Source organism: Brachycentrus maculatus, unplaced genomic scaffold, assembly GCF_059751285.1.
Source record: "Brachycentrus maculatus isolate JH-2025_06_01 unplaced genomic scaffold, ASM5975128v1 h1tg000081l, whole genome shotgun sequence".
NCBI classification, from domain to species: Eukaryota; Metazoa; Arthropoda; class Insecta; order Trichoptera; family Brachycentridae; genus Brachycentrus; species Brachycentrus maculatus.
Window position 1 is genome coordinate 4,673,899 of NW_028280835.1, and position 16,378 is coordinate 4,690,276.

A 16,378-nucleotide genomic window follows, 5' to 3' on the forward strand; every position below is an offset into this window, starting at 1 on the left:
ATTTAAAAAAGATTAAATAACGAGATGAATGTAAATATGACCTTCCCTAAATAAATGTTTTTACTGCATAATTATTTCTTTATTTTCAACTGGATAAACGATAAATAAATTTTTAAAAAACGCTGCATACAACCAAATCAGCGCACTGATTCGTGTAATTAAAATTAAGTGAATCCAATAATCGAAAAAGTAACGACTTATTGTAAAAAAGACTCGCGTCAGAAGTCGGAATGAGGGAGAGGCTAGGATTGTTTGCAAACACACAGATTGGTATGATGTTCTATTATTTCTGCCTACCCCTGCGGAAAAGCCGTATGATGGTTAGTTTTAACTGTTCTGTATTTCCAAATAAAATAAAATAAAACAAAACCATAGTCTTGTTTCATATGTAACTTACCACCCCTGGGCCTGCTAGGGCGGGGACCGCTCCTCCGCCGCCTTCCCGCCTTACACTCGCAGCGCATGGGACTCGCTCGCCCGCATCTTCGTCGTGAGGAGCACTCGAAGATCTTCATCATCAGACACATCACCAGCGCGATCATATCTTCAACCAACGCCGACACATCGGGGAACCAATCTTCTGCCGATTTGCTTATATGTAAAGAGTCTCCTTGTACTATTTCCACCTCTGAGTGGACGTCACCACCTTATAAAGTTCACTTATACACGTTTATAACTTGCACTTCATTGTTTAAACATGTCTTTAATATTTTTTTACTGAAAATTTTGACGTTTATATCAATTTCTTAAATGTTAAGACCACGAATATATATTTAGACATGTTTTATCACAACTTATTTTTTTTTAGTGTTAATAAATCATTTCAATTAAACATATAGTAAAATAGTTAGTTAGTGCGCTTTTCAAAGTCACTATTCATGGAACTATCTGTTCATTATCTATTCATGGAATCCTAATTGTCCATATTATTATTTCGCCCCATTAACTCACTACCTGTTCCTGCTGTGGCTGCCTCGTTTTCTTTCATTTAAATACCATCAATATAATATGCATGTATGGAAGCGAAACATGGAATTGGCAAAAGAAGGATGAAAGAGTGAACTTATGAAGTTCGCTTTAATAAAAATTATAGTTGACCTATTTTTATGACATGACTTTTTCGACTGTATAGGTAATTATGCGCGAAAGAGTTATAAAAGTGATTGAAGTGATTGATCAGTTAAACCAGGCAATAACACGTGGTAAGCCCTGACTTCGTTCATCCTAGACTTTCATATTATTTTCATATAAAAATGTTTTTTTAACTTTAATTACCTATTTAAATCCTTTTAAATAACTATGTACGAGTTTCTTTATTCGCGTGAACGTATCATGGTAGTAATAATTCATGAAATAAATTTAACAATAATATTATCCGATAAAATCCTGATATCAAGATGTAAGGAAGTGATTATCTTTCCCTCTAATATTTTTTTTTCACCTTGAAGTATTCTTATCTCCAAAACACATAACCCATGATAACATGTTCAAATAAATAAACAAGATACCATTCTTTTCTAGAGGAATCAATATTATTGAAGTATTAATAATCGAAATAATATGTATCTAGGATACCATACCATCCATTTAAAAATATAATACTTAATACATTTTCCATTTATTTTGAAGTATGTATATGTTATGCGAGTATAATAAATATCCTTTACTCAACTCTCCATGTGAAAAACCCACAATCCTTAATGACTTCAAAGAAACATTACTATTCAAATATCCATTCGTTATCTATTCATATAACCCTAACTATCGATCACATTATCTCCCCCATTAACTCACTACCTGCTCTTGCTTCCTATGCCTACAATAATCAATTTACAGTATCATCGATAGACAATATAATTATATTATGATGTATGAAAGAGAATCATGGAATTGGCAAAATAAGGAATAAAGCAGAATGACTAAGAAAGAATATTGGGCAAATGTGAACGGGAAAACAGAACTAAGATGGCTAAAATATTCTTGACGCGACCAGATCAATCAGAACATAAAGTCAAAAGTCTACGTAACGGGAGAGCATGTATGACAGACAGGATGTATGGATGTGAAAGAAGCGAGTGTATGTCAGGACAGACGAATGTGGCGACCCATCCTCTGTGCCTACCCTTGCGGGAAACGGCGTGATGGAAGTAGTATTAGTACAATTTTAATATATAGTAATACATGTATAATATTGCAATAATTTAATCATTCATACTGCAAGTCCTAATAAAAGAAGTACTTACAAGCATTATCTGCCTAGTAAATAGTTCCAAACAACTGTATAAGGAACAAACCTTGACCAAAAGTTCAAGTCTATTTTTGGTTGGTTACATTATTTATTATTTTTGGTCGTTTAATTTAAGATATTGCTTCAAAGCAATAAGCCCGGCAATATACATTCTGTATAAGAAGTTTAATTATCTAATTACATTACTAATCATGCAAGTATGTAATCACACAGGATGAGAGCCCATGTTGTGTCAAATCACCACATTCTTTTGTCGCTCATTCTTTCCTTTTTATAGATACCTATTTTCATAAAAAGCCGATCGATCCATATTTCAACACGCTCGCTACAACTCGTCAAAAGTCGTGCCATATCTTTATCTATATTTCTTAGCATGTAGGTACCTTAAACTATATAAACATCATTTTTCTATAAACGTTCTCTCTTCGTCTTTTTTATTAAGGCAATAACCCGTCAGCCATTTTTCTTTATTACAGCAATATCAACTCTGATATACACAATCGTTTTCCCCTATTGCACTATATTTTTCAGTTTTGTTGACATTTTCCAATAGAGTAAAAAATGGTTACACATAGCGACCACTTGCCACCAATATATATTGTATAATATTAGTGATATTACTTTTCGGAACTGCTATTTACACATTTTAGGTATTTTGGTTTATTTCTTTAGTTAACTATTTTCTAATATTTATATTTCAGGACTCCTTGTATTTTTTACCCTTGTAAGTAAAATCCAAGTCGTTTTTTTTTAATAACTCTTGTTTTTGAAGAAATAAAATTATGTTTTTTTTTCCAGATGGCGTATGGTTGTTTTTCAAATGAATACAATTTTTTTTTCTAAAACAGTTTGTTGAATCCTGAACTTATAAAAAATTCACGATAAATTGTCAAAACTACACACATGCATTTGAATTAAATAAAAATGCAGATATTCGTTTGTTTAATCTCCTAAATTTATTCACCGATTGCTTTGAAATTTTGATGTAACGTTGTATTCGAATACAGGCGCATTTTCACGTTCTCTATTCGTCATTTCTATTAAACCAGATTGAACCACGTCAACTAGTAGCCGGGTAAAGAGTTTGTAATTTTAAGGGACACTTCAATACATATATGTTTTTCCAAAAACTCATTTATTGTAAATCACGTACCGTATTTATTCAAAGAATAACAATAAATAAATATTAAAGTTTATTTATAAACTAGTACTATAAAAACCTTTCATTTTTATTACCAAAGTTGTTCATAATAATCATTAGAAAGTAGTAAATACATATTAAAATATTACGAGTACATTTATATTACATACGTTGCGGTATCAGATACTGAAGTGTTTAAGAAAAACCATTTCGTCTGTATAAAGGCATATGCCTATGTTATAATTTGTAACAAAAGAGTGTGTACAATTTATTACTCTTCGATAACTAGACAAGGAGCTCGCCTAAACAAACAATTTTGATTTGACAAAACTTCACAGATAACCTTCACAATTCGACACATGATTTTTCAGAAACAAATTGAAGACTCCGTTTTAATCGTACTCGGTACGCGGTTGTTTATCAACTAACTAAGATAAAGTTATTCGTATGAAATTCCAGAGAATGTTATTATTTTATGACCGCATTGATAAGTGCATAATGTCGTCATATCCTTTTCTACAGCTTTACTAATAAAACAATTATTATTATGGCATTAAATTGACTATTTACATTAAGAAAATCATATGACAAACGTAATTAGTTAATTAACTCAAAAAATATTCTAACAATATGGTAATTAACGAGAAAAAAAACTGCTAGGAAACTGAATTAGGATTCTCTAATATTCTGTCATGTGTTATAACCCTAAGCTATCGATACCTTAACTCAAATCACATAATAATAAATGCCTATTGTGACAGTGATTTTTATGTGAAACTTTTTTAAGCGCGGTAGGGTAAATTGGCCCGGTAAAATAAAATAAAAAATCAGACGAAAAAGTGAAACGCATCAACAGGAAAGAGTGCGAGAATCGTCTCTAGTTTCTCCATTGCATACGCCATAGACAGTCTACACGCGTGTGTTTATACGTAGCATAGGGAACTAGTAGATAATTTCATTAATTGATTCGGCAGTCACTTTGTGGTAAAATCTATCCATTTTTAATTAATGTTTTACTTAGCAAATACCACTATTTCTTAAAATCTACTGTGACACGTGTTTCGATGCTTGCATATTATACTGTACATTAACATTAGTTAACAATTTTGCACTATTGAAGGTGCAGCATTGTTGGGAAAAAATTGTGGTGATTTCAACATAAACTTCAACTCGGACGAAGCTCAACCATTGATAAGATTTTTGGATGAATAATTCAAGTTAAAATTAGACACTGAAATAGGTCAGCCTTCAACCAGATCAGGCGCCATAAGCACTTTTTCACAAAAGGACATTTTAACCTGTCACTGGTATACACATATGTAAAACACATGTACCTAAACATATCTAAAAACACTCGCGTATTTGAATGCAACGTTGTATTCAAATTTTAAAACAATCAGTGAATAACTTATCAATTTTTTAAGATTTTGAACATACTAAGATTAACATTTTTATTTTTAATACATCGCTCACTCCTTTCAACAACGCCATATATTAAAAATCGTCAATTTTCAGTGCGGTTGTGCATGTTTTCGGAATGCCCAGCAAAAGCGGCGTATTTTTAACTTAATATTTACACGCTACAGGGCAAAAAAAAATGTTTTTTTTTATTAATATACTAAATATTTTAATATACTAAAATAAAATGGAGAAAAAAACCTTCAGATTTTACCTAAAAAGATCTGTTGCGCAGTAAAAGGTTCAAGAGGTGCTTGATATTTGTTTTTAATACATTTCATTATATTCTTAAACTTTAAAAACGATCTCCTGAAAAATAAAGTTTTTTGATATATGATACCTATACCTACAGATTACGTAGGTACTTTTGCAAGATGTAGATATGCTTTTATTTGAGGGGGCATGAAGTATGGGAAGTGACAGTTCAATCCATTCAAGGACGAACTGATTTAGACAATCAAAATAATTGGACTCGGTTACACAACACGACGGCACACACCCCCCTTTCAGTCTGGATATGAAATTATATTCATTGCTGTTACTGGGCCATTACTGCAAAACATATCATCTTCTAATTATGACTTGCAACTTTTTTGAGAAAAAACGAAATAGAGTCATTGGTTAAAATTATCCAATTTCATTTGATTTATTCAGTGGTACCTACTTAAGAAAAACGACAACCAATGTAGTATCACAACAATCGTGGCTATCGCTGGGAGACCCATCATTCCAGGGATGTGTGAAAGGTGCATCTGTACGCACAGGGCTGAAATCTTATTTTCTCGTCGAAATTTACCTATTTCAAGCCTTAATCTACTGAAATTTTAACTAAATCTGTGGTTTTTTGGATCAGAATATTGATTAATCAATAGGTAAAAATTTACAGCCTGATTTACCCCTCCCTGTTGATCAAAATATGATTAAAATAATTAGAAATAATTTATATTAGAAGCACTAACGTTCATTTTATAATTGAAATGTAACTTTGTTTTAAAATCACTATAAATATTTTATTATAACTTAATTTTAATGTCTGACCGCTTCTTTATCAAGACTGATTAATACTTAAGTATTAATAAGTATTAATCAGTCTTGATAAAGAAGAGGTTAGCTTCGAAACCGGTAGACATTGTAATTAAGTTATAATAAAATATTTATAGTGATTTGAAAACAAAGTTACATATAAATTTCTCCCCTTTATCTGCCTCCCTTATCGGTTTTTTTTGGTCCCGAAAACCTGAAAATAACCAACGATGTCCGAAAAATCTAGGTAAATTTTCAAATCAGGGACGCTTCTTCGAGGATTTTATTAATTAGGTGTGTCAATTTAGATTTTTTCTAGTCTTAAATTGGCATATCAATATGTCTGCTGTCTGGTGCATAAAGTTCACCTTTGATGCACGCAGTCTAGTGTAACAAATGTCCAGTTGAATGTGTAAATAGTAGTTTGAAGGTACAAGAAGTCAGGAAGGGAAGACGCGTTCTTGCACACGTTTTAAAAATAACCATTGGTCAACGAGAGCGATGACACATAAAGGTTAACTGGAGAGAGCAATGAAGCGTCACAGGTGTGGATTAGGTAAGTACCTACTATCAATTAAGTTGATGTGGGTACGTGGTTAACAAAAATTAAATTTACCAGCCAAAATACAAATTTGAAAAAGGAAAGCTTCATACCAAAGATATTAGAATTTTTCAACAGGTTCGTAATGATGGGCTACCAATAATCACAGATTACATACATGCTTACTTTTTTTGTTTGTTTTATCTTCGACTTTTTCGTTATTTATCAATCAATTCTCAAATATAGCATTATTTTGTGATATCTTCTCTTGATATCAAATTTAATAAGTTAATTAGGTACATAAGGCAAATTTAATAGTTTTACCTACGCTTTAAGTCATGCTGAAAGGGAAATGTGTGGTATGTACCTGTCTGTATTTTTTTTAAAAATATAATTGATCGACCAGAAATCGAATACGCCACTACATCACTACGTTATCAGAAAAATAGTTTAACTAAAGAAATTAAAACAATTCATATTTATTAGGCGATCGTTCAATGGATTATTTTATTTTAATAATATTTTCTTAATTTTTCAACGTAAATCATTTATTTTTCATTTAATAGCATAATATTATTGAGTATCACTCTCCAAATTTTTACCCTACTAAAAATTTATAGAACCACTAGAATACTAATACGCCCCACGGAAGTGCATTTTTATATTTGTTCATTCTGTCATTTATAAGTATTCATAGACTTATCAAATAAGTCCGAAACGGTAAATATAATATCTACGTACCTTTTTTGTATTAATAAAAAGAAAAAAGATAAGTTTTTAGAAGATTTTCATTCATGTGAAGAAAAACCTTGCACAGTCACATTTCGCAGAAGTAAAAAAGTTCACATCACATAGTTTTCCTTCATATTCCGGCGGGTCTACAAAGTATTATAATATTTTGCACGTCACATTCTTTTTAATTCGACATATTCAGTCTCGGCACCAAACTATGTCGATCGCACAAAATTTTCCCGGTAAACAAACTTCGGCCATCTTGGGAGCACTTTGCCGCCATCTTATGACGCTGGAAAATGACGAATTTGAGTCGGTCTAGTAAAAGATAACCGGCGCTCGAGAGTAGCGGCGGGTGCAGACTCGTGCAAGGAGAAGCTGAGACAAATAAACAGACGCTGGTCACGTGGCGGATCCGGGTTATATTTAAATTAACCCATACAGCGTGATGGAGGATAGCCGGGACTGGGGACATGCGAGGAACATGCGGGCCGGCGGCTCGTAGCGTGAGGGCCACCATATGGTCTCCGGATAGCGGTCCCCAAGCTTATTCTCGTACATAAAGTGCCGATAAAAGTGATGAGGAATAAAAAAATATAAAAAATTGTTAAATCGAGAATTTTACATCCTACTTTTTATCGACGAGAGGGGTGAATTTTAAGTTTTCACATTGTTTCAGTTTTCAGATTTTTTTAGGGATTTCTAGGAACAGCTCCGGATAAAGCCCGATCTACTTTAAGCGCTTTTGGAACATAACATTTATAAAAAGGGGCATAATCTCTAGATTGCTGCTTTTTTAGTTGTAATTGGTCGTTTTCGTCGATATGATTTATAATGAAAGTTATAATTCCGCTAGTGTCAAAAAAATCTTGTTGCTTTTTTTAGATTTAGTTGGCTATTGTCATCGATAGGATTTGTGACAAACTGTTTTTTTTTTCTCTAATCTAATTGTCATAGAATGTATGCTATGAACATTGTGTGCACCAGGCGCCAAATAATAATACAGTTTTACCACTAGACACAGGAATTCCTCGCTATTAAAAATATGTTCACGAAAGCTAAACTGGGAAAGTATAACATTAAATGGAGTGCTGGTCCCAATATTTGTAAACTATGGAATCATCAAAATAAGGAAGAATAGTAACATATGTCGAAATCAAAAATGAAGGTTTTTAAAAGAATATATGTTTCTGAGAAAGGATTAATTAAAAGATCAATAACAAATTTCTAAGATGGTTTACTACATACCCTTTCTCGTATAGTTTACCCTCCTGTCTTCCGCTTTATACCACTTTTTGGAACATTTGAATAAAGTAGCTTTTCAACTTCTCAAAATAATACCAAAAATAATAAATATAAATAATTATAATAAATCATCAAAAATAATACATAGGGCAGGTAGGTATATACAACTGCAGTCGATGTAAATTTTAGTAATCAGAAATGATTACGACTATTTTCGGTACTTTTTTCTACGCATAGGACACTGAAAATCGAGAGGTTATTTTAGCCTAATGTAATTCGAACACCAGCGTCCCATTTCCTGTTACAGATATTCACCCTACAAATGGACTCAAGAATAAACCGATGCACGTTGTTGTGATGTGATTATTAATAACCAACCACATACGAAGCCACTTCTGAACGGAACGTCACCAACTTCCTAATTCTAACAAACTGATCCTGTACAGATTTAGGATGATGAGAGGAAATTATAACAATTTAAAGTTTTCGTGTGTTTTTTTTTTAAATTTTGTTATGAATTCGACGACTGCGTTATTAGATACAAAAAAGGATCGGGCTAATCTCTTTTACATGTATGTGTGGGCTTTTCGTTCGTAAGTAAAATTTTAAGATTTTTGATGACGGGTAATAATATGCTTAACACATTTTTCATCTAAGTATGACGTAAACACGTCGATTAAATTTTCATAGTATGATTCAACGAATAAGTACATCGAGCTTTATAATGAAAATAATATAAAATAATAAAACCCTTATCCGCACCCCAATGGTGCATAGGGCACTGCGTCATATAAACGTAGTGTTATCTTGATCGTTTACACATGAAGGAAAGGTGATCAGCCATCCGCTTCAGGTACCAGTCCAGGGTAATATGACATACAATTATTTGAATCCTGATTTAAGGAGTAGAAAGTCATCGAAGGTAATATTTGCAACATAAAAATGTAAAAATTTCGATACAAAAATATTTAAATAATTTTATTTTCCCCTTAATTTAATCACATTTTCATTTTATACACGAACCGAAGCGCCCTTGAGGTAGTACTTTAAGAAAAAAAATGTTTAAAATAACCATATTTATTAATATGTATTTGTATACGTCATTGCCTACAGCTAGGTGTTAAACTTTTATGAAAGTTTTTCATTTTTAACTTTCCAAAGTCCGCCTCCGTGGTGTAATGGTCAGCGTGTTTAGCTACCGTGCTGAAGGTCCCAGGTTCGATTCCCAGGGGGGTTGAGAATAAATATTAGTGATTTTACACCCTAATATTTATTTAATACTACTCTGGACTGGTCCCTGAAGCGCAGGAGTAATCACATTGTCTTCATATAATTAAGGATCAAGATAAGATTGCGTCAAAACGATGCAGTGCCCTATGCACCATTGGGTGCGGATAAGGGTTAGAAGAATGACTTTCCAAAGTATTTTCCAATAATCGGAATATTTGTTTTACCGGAAATCTTACTGAATTTTTTTCTCCAAAAGAATTTTAACCTCATCGTGAAAGATTTCGAATAATTATAAATCTTAGGTACTATTAGTAATATCGTCTCATTTTTTGTTGCTTTTAACGTGGATAACTTTTAAAACATCATGACCACCAAAAAGTTTTATTAGATTTCTTTTAAATTATGTTAATCGAAATTTTAATTTGTATTTGCAATTGATAGGGTTAATCGGGAAGATAAATGTGATTTCTATAATAACCCCTATAATGCTCACAATATTGAAAATTATGTATTATTAATTTATGAATGCATAATAGAAATACAAATAAATATAAAAGTAATTGTGTATATTATTTGATTTGTTTCGATCGCTCTTATCATTTTTCAGTGATAAAAGCAGAAGGCGTTTGGAGCATATTTTTAGCTTGATTCGACAATGACACATACTACAATTTAAAGGCAAACGTATTCGAACGTGAATCATAAAAAATGATAAATCCATTTTTAAACTTTTGCTTGAAATTGGTGAAGCACAGTTTGAAACAGTTATTACACAAGAAGTAAAAGGATTATAAAAGTGGAAAAACTTTTTTTAAAACTCTGAAAAGTTCAAATTCCAATGATTTTTTCTTTGGAAAACTCTATCTGGTTATACAATTTTGGCATAATTAAGGGTAGTTAGTATCTAACTGTGCTCTATTTGTTGGAGAAAGAAATTTGCGGCCTTTTTTATGAAATTACAATGCGACGAATACGTACCTAAAGGTACTGTCAAAACTAACCTCTTTCAGTACCTACCTAACTTAAGTTCACAACTATGCGTAAAGGGTAAACCAAATTTCAAACATTATGCTTTATATTACACGATTTTAATTTATTTATTATTAATTTCTATGATTAAACAAATTAATGCTAAAATGCTATAATTTGCGTTTTGGTACATCCTTTTGACTTTCAGACGTCTATATATAAAAAAAATTATGTACAATCATAATGTGCTACGTCCTTTTTGGATTCGCTTCCTCCCTCCTTCAACTTACATATTTTATGATCCTGCTTCCTATGCCTTCATTAAATCATCGACAGTGAATCTACAGTTATTTTACGTCTGTTTTTTTTTTGGAAATATAAATTAGAGGTTAAAATAAATTTGAAGAAAAATTAAATAAAATAAAATAAATATGTATAAATATGTGAAGTATAAATATGCATAAAGTAAAATAAATGTGAACATTATTAAAATAAATATGAATATAAATAAATCAGAGGTAAAATAAATATGAGCGGACAGTAGTCGCAGTCGTCAAGCAATTAAAATATTCTTACAACATTTTGAGTGTGTCCAAATACTTGTTCACAAAATCTGGATTATCTCCAATTACAGGAGTTATTTTCATATTATTTTTTGACATCTCATCAAAGATGAAGAAGAATATGGAAGTCTGGGCATTTACGGGGCTTACGACCGTCATAGGCTGGTTTGAGTGATCACTTTACACACGTGTAACATTCACCAATTCTACCCATTATTGACAACCACACTACTCAAATTCTTGGAAGTTCTATATATATGAACCAATTTAGAAACCTTGTTCATGAATCACTAAAACTTCACTAGAGACATCTATTGGTGAGATGTAAAGAAGCTTTTTTTATTAAGCAGAAACTCTTATATTAGTATGTGAGATCCGAATCCCGGATTATAATCACACACATGAGAAACGCCAGAAAATACCATTTTCATTTTTATTATTAAGCTTATAATTTGACCAGATAATTAACTCCTGAAAATAACTCCTGTAATTGGAGATAATCCAGATTTTGTGAACAAGTATTTGGACACACTCAAAATGTTGTAAATAAATTATCTGGTCAAATTATAAGCTTAATAATAAAAATGAAAATGGTATTTTCTGGCGTTTCTCATGTGTGTGATTATAATCCGGGATTCGGATCTCACATACTAATATAAGAGTTTCTGCTTAATAAAAAAAGCTTCTTTACATCTCACCAATAGATGTCTCTAGTGAAGTTTTAGTGATTCATGAACAAGGTTTCTAAATTAGTTCATATATATAGAACTTCCAAGAATTTGAGTAGTGTGGTTGTCAATAATGGGTAGAATTGGTGAATGTTACACGTGTGTAAAGTGATCACTCAAACCAGCCTATGACGGTCGTAAGCCCCGTAAATGCCCAGACTTCCATATTCTTCTTCATCTTTGATGAGATGTCAAAAAATAATATGAAAATAACTCCTGTAATTGGAGATAATCCAGATTTTGTGAACAAGTATTTGGACACACTCAAAATGTTGTAAATAAATTATCTGGTCCAATTATAAGCTTAATAATAAAAATGAAAATGGTATTTTCTGGCGTTTCTCATGTGTGTGATTATAATCCGGGATTCGGATCTCACATACTAATATAAGAGTTTCTGCTTAATAAAAAAAGCTTCTTTACATCTCACCAATAGATGTCTCTAGTGAAGTTTTAGTGATTCATGAACAAGGTTTCTAAATTGGTTCATATATATAGAACTTCCAAGAATTTGAGTAGTGTGGTTGTCAATAATGGGTAGAATTGGTGAATGTTACACGTGTGTAGAGTGATCACTCAAACCAGCCTATGACGGTCGTAAGCCCCGTAAATGCCCAGACTTCCATATTTTTCTTCATCTTTGATGAGATGTCAAAAAATAATATAAAATATTCTTACTGAATAAATTTCTCATATATTATACTATGTTATGAATTTCTACAATCACTATTTGACCACTAATTAAAACTTTTAATATAAATGTACTTTTTTTTTACTAATTTCTTAATTTATTAAGGTATGTACATACCTCCGCCTTCGTAGTGTAATGGTCAGCACGCTCGGCTACCGTTCTGGAGGTCCCGGGTTCGATTCCCAAGGGGGGTAAAATAAATATAAGTGATTTTTTCACTGTCATATTTATTTAATATTAACCTGGACTGGTACGTGAAGCGGAGGGCTGATCACCTTTCCTTCATGTGTAAACGATCAAGATAACACTGCGTTTATATGACGCAGTGCCCTATTCACTATTGGAGTGCGGATAAGGGTTTTATATATATATATATATATATATATATATATATATATATATATATATATATATATATATATATATATATATATATATATATATATATATATATATATATATATATATATATATATATATATATATATATATATATATATATATATATATATATATATATATATATATATATATATATATATATATATATATATATATATATATGTATATATAAATATATTTTTATATATATATATACAATATATATATATATATATATATATATATATATATATATATTATATGTACATACCTATTATGGAGGTTAATAAATAATGCACGTCTTTTGCGTTGATTTAGACATATGTACCTACATCCATAAATAAAGATCACGAGTACTCATATGTTTAACACTGCAGGTTTAAATATAATTTATTTTACTTTTAATTTTTTTAAGTTGTTTAATTTATTAAATTAAAAACACTTGTCTGTACATTTCGGTTTATGAAGTCAGTAATCTCAAGATAATGAGGAAGCCAAAATATTTAGGCAGGAAATGTTCGCGATTTTAACTAGAAACATCAGCAACAACAAAACGTGTGTATTTAAAGCATCGGTGACTATAAGGAAAAGTATGTTTCATTCACGCTTACTCGTACGTTTTCACCTACAAATTAGCTCAATGTCATCCGAGTTGTGAAGATTTATTATTAGATGACAAAATACGTGCATTTTTCGTGTTTCTTGCTAATTATTTATACATTATTGGCCCACAAGTGTGTATAGGTTAATGCCATTATATTTAGTAGGTACTTACCCAGCATTCCGAGGGCCAGTACATCTGATGCTTTATCCATTTTCTGCTGAGTGAGTCATGCCTTCGTCTGGTTATGAGCTCCAAACTGAAAAAAAAAAATGTTTTTGCTGAGACTTTGTGGCACATTTATAAATCTCATAAAATGAATAAAACACCAACTTTGTTTTTAACCGCTTTTATTACTGGTAATTTTAATCGACCGGTTTCGACAAACTCCTTGTCTTCTTCAGGGATGGGGGAGTACGTATCCATTCCCAAAGAAGACAAGGTGTTAAAAAAGTAGACACGAGGAAATTCTTAAAAATTGTCATAATTTAAAAAAAAAACGAGTATCATGGAGAAATCGACGATCATAGGTATTTTACACTGTGTACAAAGTGATCATGTAAACTCGCTAATAAAAGGTCGTAAGCCTTGTAATACTTGAACCATATTTTCAACTCAATAGAATTCCATTAATTGATTCGGCCGTCACTTTGTGATAATATCTATATTTTTTTTTTCACAACACAAATATCTCTTAAAATCTACATATTATGACTAATGTTTTGATGCATTCCCCATCATAATACAGCTTTTGAAAATGAGAATCAAATTCGTTAAGATACGAGTGTCATATTTCCTTGGGAGTCCACAATAGTATTTGTGATCGAAAAACTTAACCTTACTAAGTCTGGATAAACTGCGATTAAAGCAGTTTGTTATCGAATTCATACAAACACACACACACACACACACACACACACACACAGATATATGTATATATATATATATATATATATATATATATATATATATATATATATATATATATATATATATATATATATATATATATATGTAATAAAATAACTAGGTACTTACCTATACATTTTATTAAGTACTTACAAATAGTACCTACATAAAACAGTTACCACCAGATGTCGCATGCGTCGCACAGAATTAAACAAAAGACTTCCGATAATATTATTAACTGTCAGAAATAGATAGATAGATAGATAGATAGATAGATATAAAAATTATTATAAAGATAAATTAAGAATAAACTTTAATTATAAACTTTAATTACAAAGCAACACATTGTTTATTTTATTATTATACACCCACTTTACATATTATTTACACTTAATTTTCAAAAGGAAAATATTACCACGTTATATATATATATATATATATATATATATATATATATATATATATATATATATATATATATATGTATATATATATATATATATATATATATATATATATATATATATATATATATACATATATTTAAAATCATACAAATTTCAAAATAATACAGCAATGTTATTGATTATTTTATTATTTCCTAAGATACATTACACAATGATTCGATATTTTTAAACTCATAAGTTTGCATAACTACCTGTTTATACCATCGATACATTGTTCTCATAACATTACCATAAAGAAATGAAGCTTCATATGTATTTCAGAAAACCTTGAGAAATATGAGTTCCTATCGTTCCTGTATAAAAAGTGGTTATTCAATCAATTTCTAAAGTAGAAAGACAATATTATTGAATGAGGAATGCTTTTCATAAATGTCTATTGAACATATAGAGGTTATTAACTATGATCTCTAGAATCTAGTTCAAAGGAAGTCTTCCGGAAAAATTAAATTTAATTATATTACAAAGATCGCTTGTTACATATTTTTTTAACCATCGATGTAATAAAACAGCACTCCAGTTTTTGTGATAAATATTGCTGGAAATGAAACGAATATAGAAAAAACGTAAGGAAATAACTGTCCGAAATAAAGGCCTGCATAATACCAACCTCCAAATGCGCAAGTTCTCCCCTAGTTTGGGACTCCATTGACAAAACAATTCACAAAACTTATAAGAAAATACTAAATAATAACTACAAAATTATTTCTATCAACTGAACTATGAATTAACACGTGTATTGAGCATCACAAATATTAGAATTTAGCATTGAAAGGCGGTGAATATGTACATTTTTGTGAGGAAATATATCAGGAAGGGTGATATGCCGATTGACCGCGACTAAACCTCCCTCTAGCGGAGTTTCCCGAACGGGGGCGGATTTTCCCGAGTGACGGCCATCTTGACGGGTGCGCAGCCTTATTAAAAATATACGTTCGATTCGCGTGGTAAAATTTAAAACTACCTACTTTTAAGTAGTTTAGTAAATATAAAACTTCTTCAGATTTTCACGTTATTTTGGTTATCACGCCGCGTGTACTTACGATTTTCATTGACGTTTCGAATTGAATTACATCGTCCATCATCCAGAGTAATGTTAAAATATTGTCGGTATCAATACGCATTTAAACCAGTTAAATCGAATTAATTTTTTTATTTAATGAACGATTTTTTTTCTTCGTGTGGCTCTACGATTTTAATTATGGCTCTACGATTTGCCTATGGTTTATTAAATACCACACATCATTTTGTTATATGAATAGGTATATCACTGTTTTGAATTTTATATTACTTAGATTTTTTGCTCATAGATTGATAGTTTTTATTATATGTGAAGGTATATGTTTTTAATTTAAACAATGGTCTCCCATTAATTACCAGGCAATTTAAAACAGATTCAAGTTCAAAAAAAGAGAAAAAAACATGTTACTTATTTATTTATTGATTTTTTTTCC

The 16,378-nt window shown here is 30.8% G+C and overlaps 1 protein-coding gene across 9 annotated transcripts in view; it reads right to left on the reverse strand.

Annotated features, from left to right (window-relative positions):
* Nucleotides 1-15,775, reverse strand: part of LOC148310996 (uncharacterized) — a 154,297-nt gene extending 138,522 nt beyond the window's left edge. The window contains exons 1-2 of one of the 9 annotated variants that reach the window (XM_088257506.1): nucleotides 15,535-15,775; nucleotides 13,726-13,810 (exon numbers count right to left, since the gene is read on the reverse strand). In XM_088257506.1, coding sequence (XP_088113632.1) covers nucleotides 13,726-13,765 — 40 coding nt within the window. In that variant the 5' untranslated portion in view covers nucleotides 13,766-13,810; nucleotides 15,535-15,775. Of the gene's footprint in view, nucleotides 1-397; nucleotides 864-7,152; nucleotides 7,504-13,725; nucleotides 13,820-15,534 lie in introns of those variants that run through there. The other 8 variants (XM_088257501.1, XM_088257502.1, XM_088257500.1 and 5 more) reach the window with 8 other exon arrangements.
* Nucleotides 15,776-16,378: the final 603 nt, after the last annotated feature.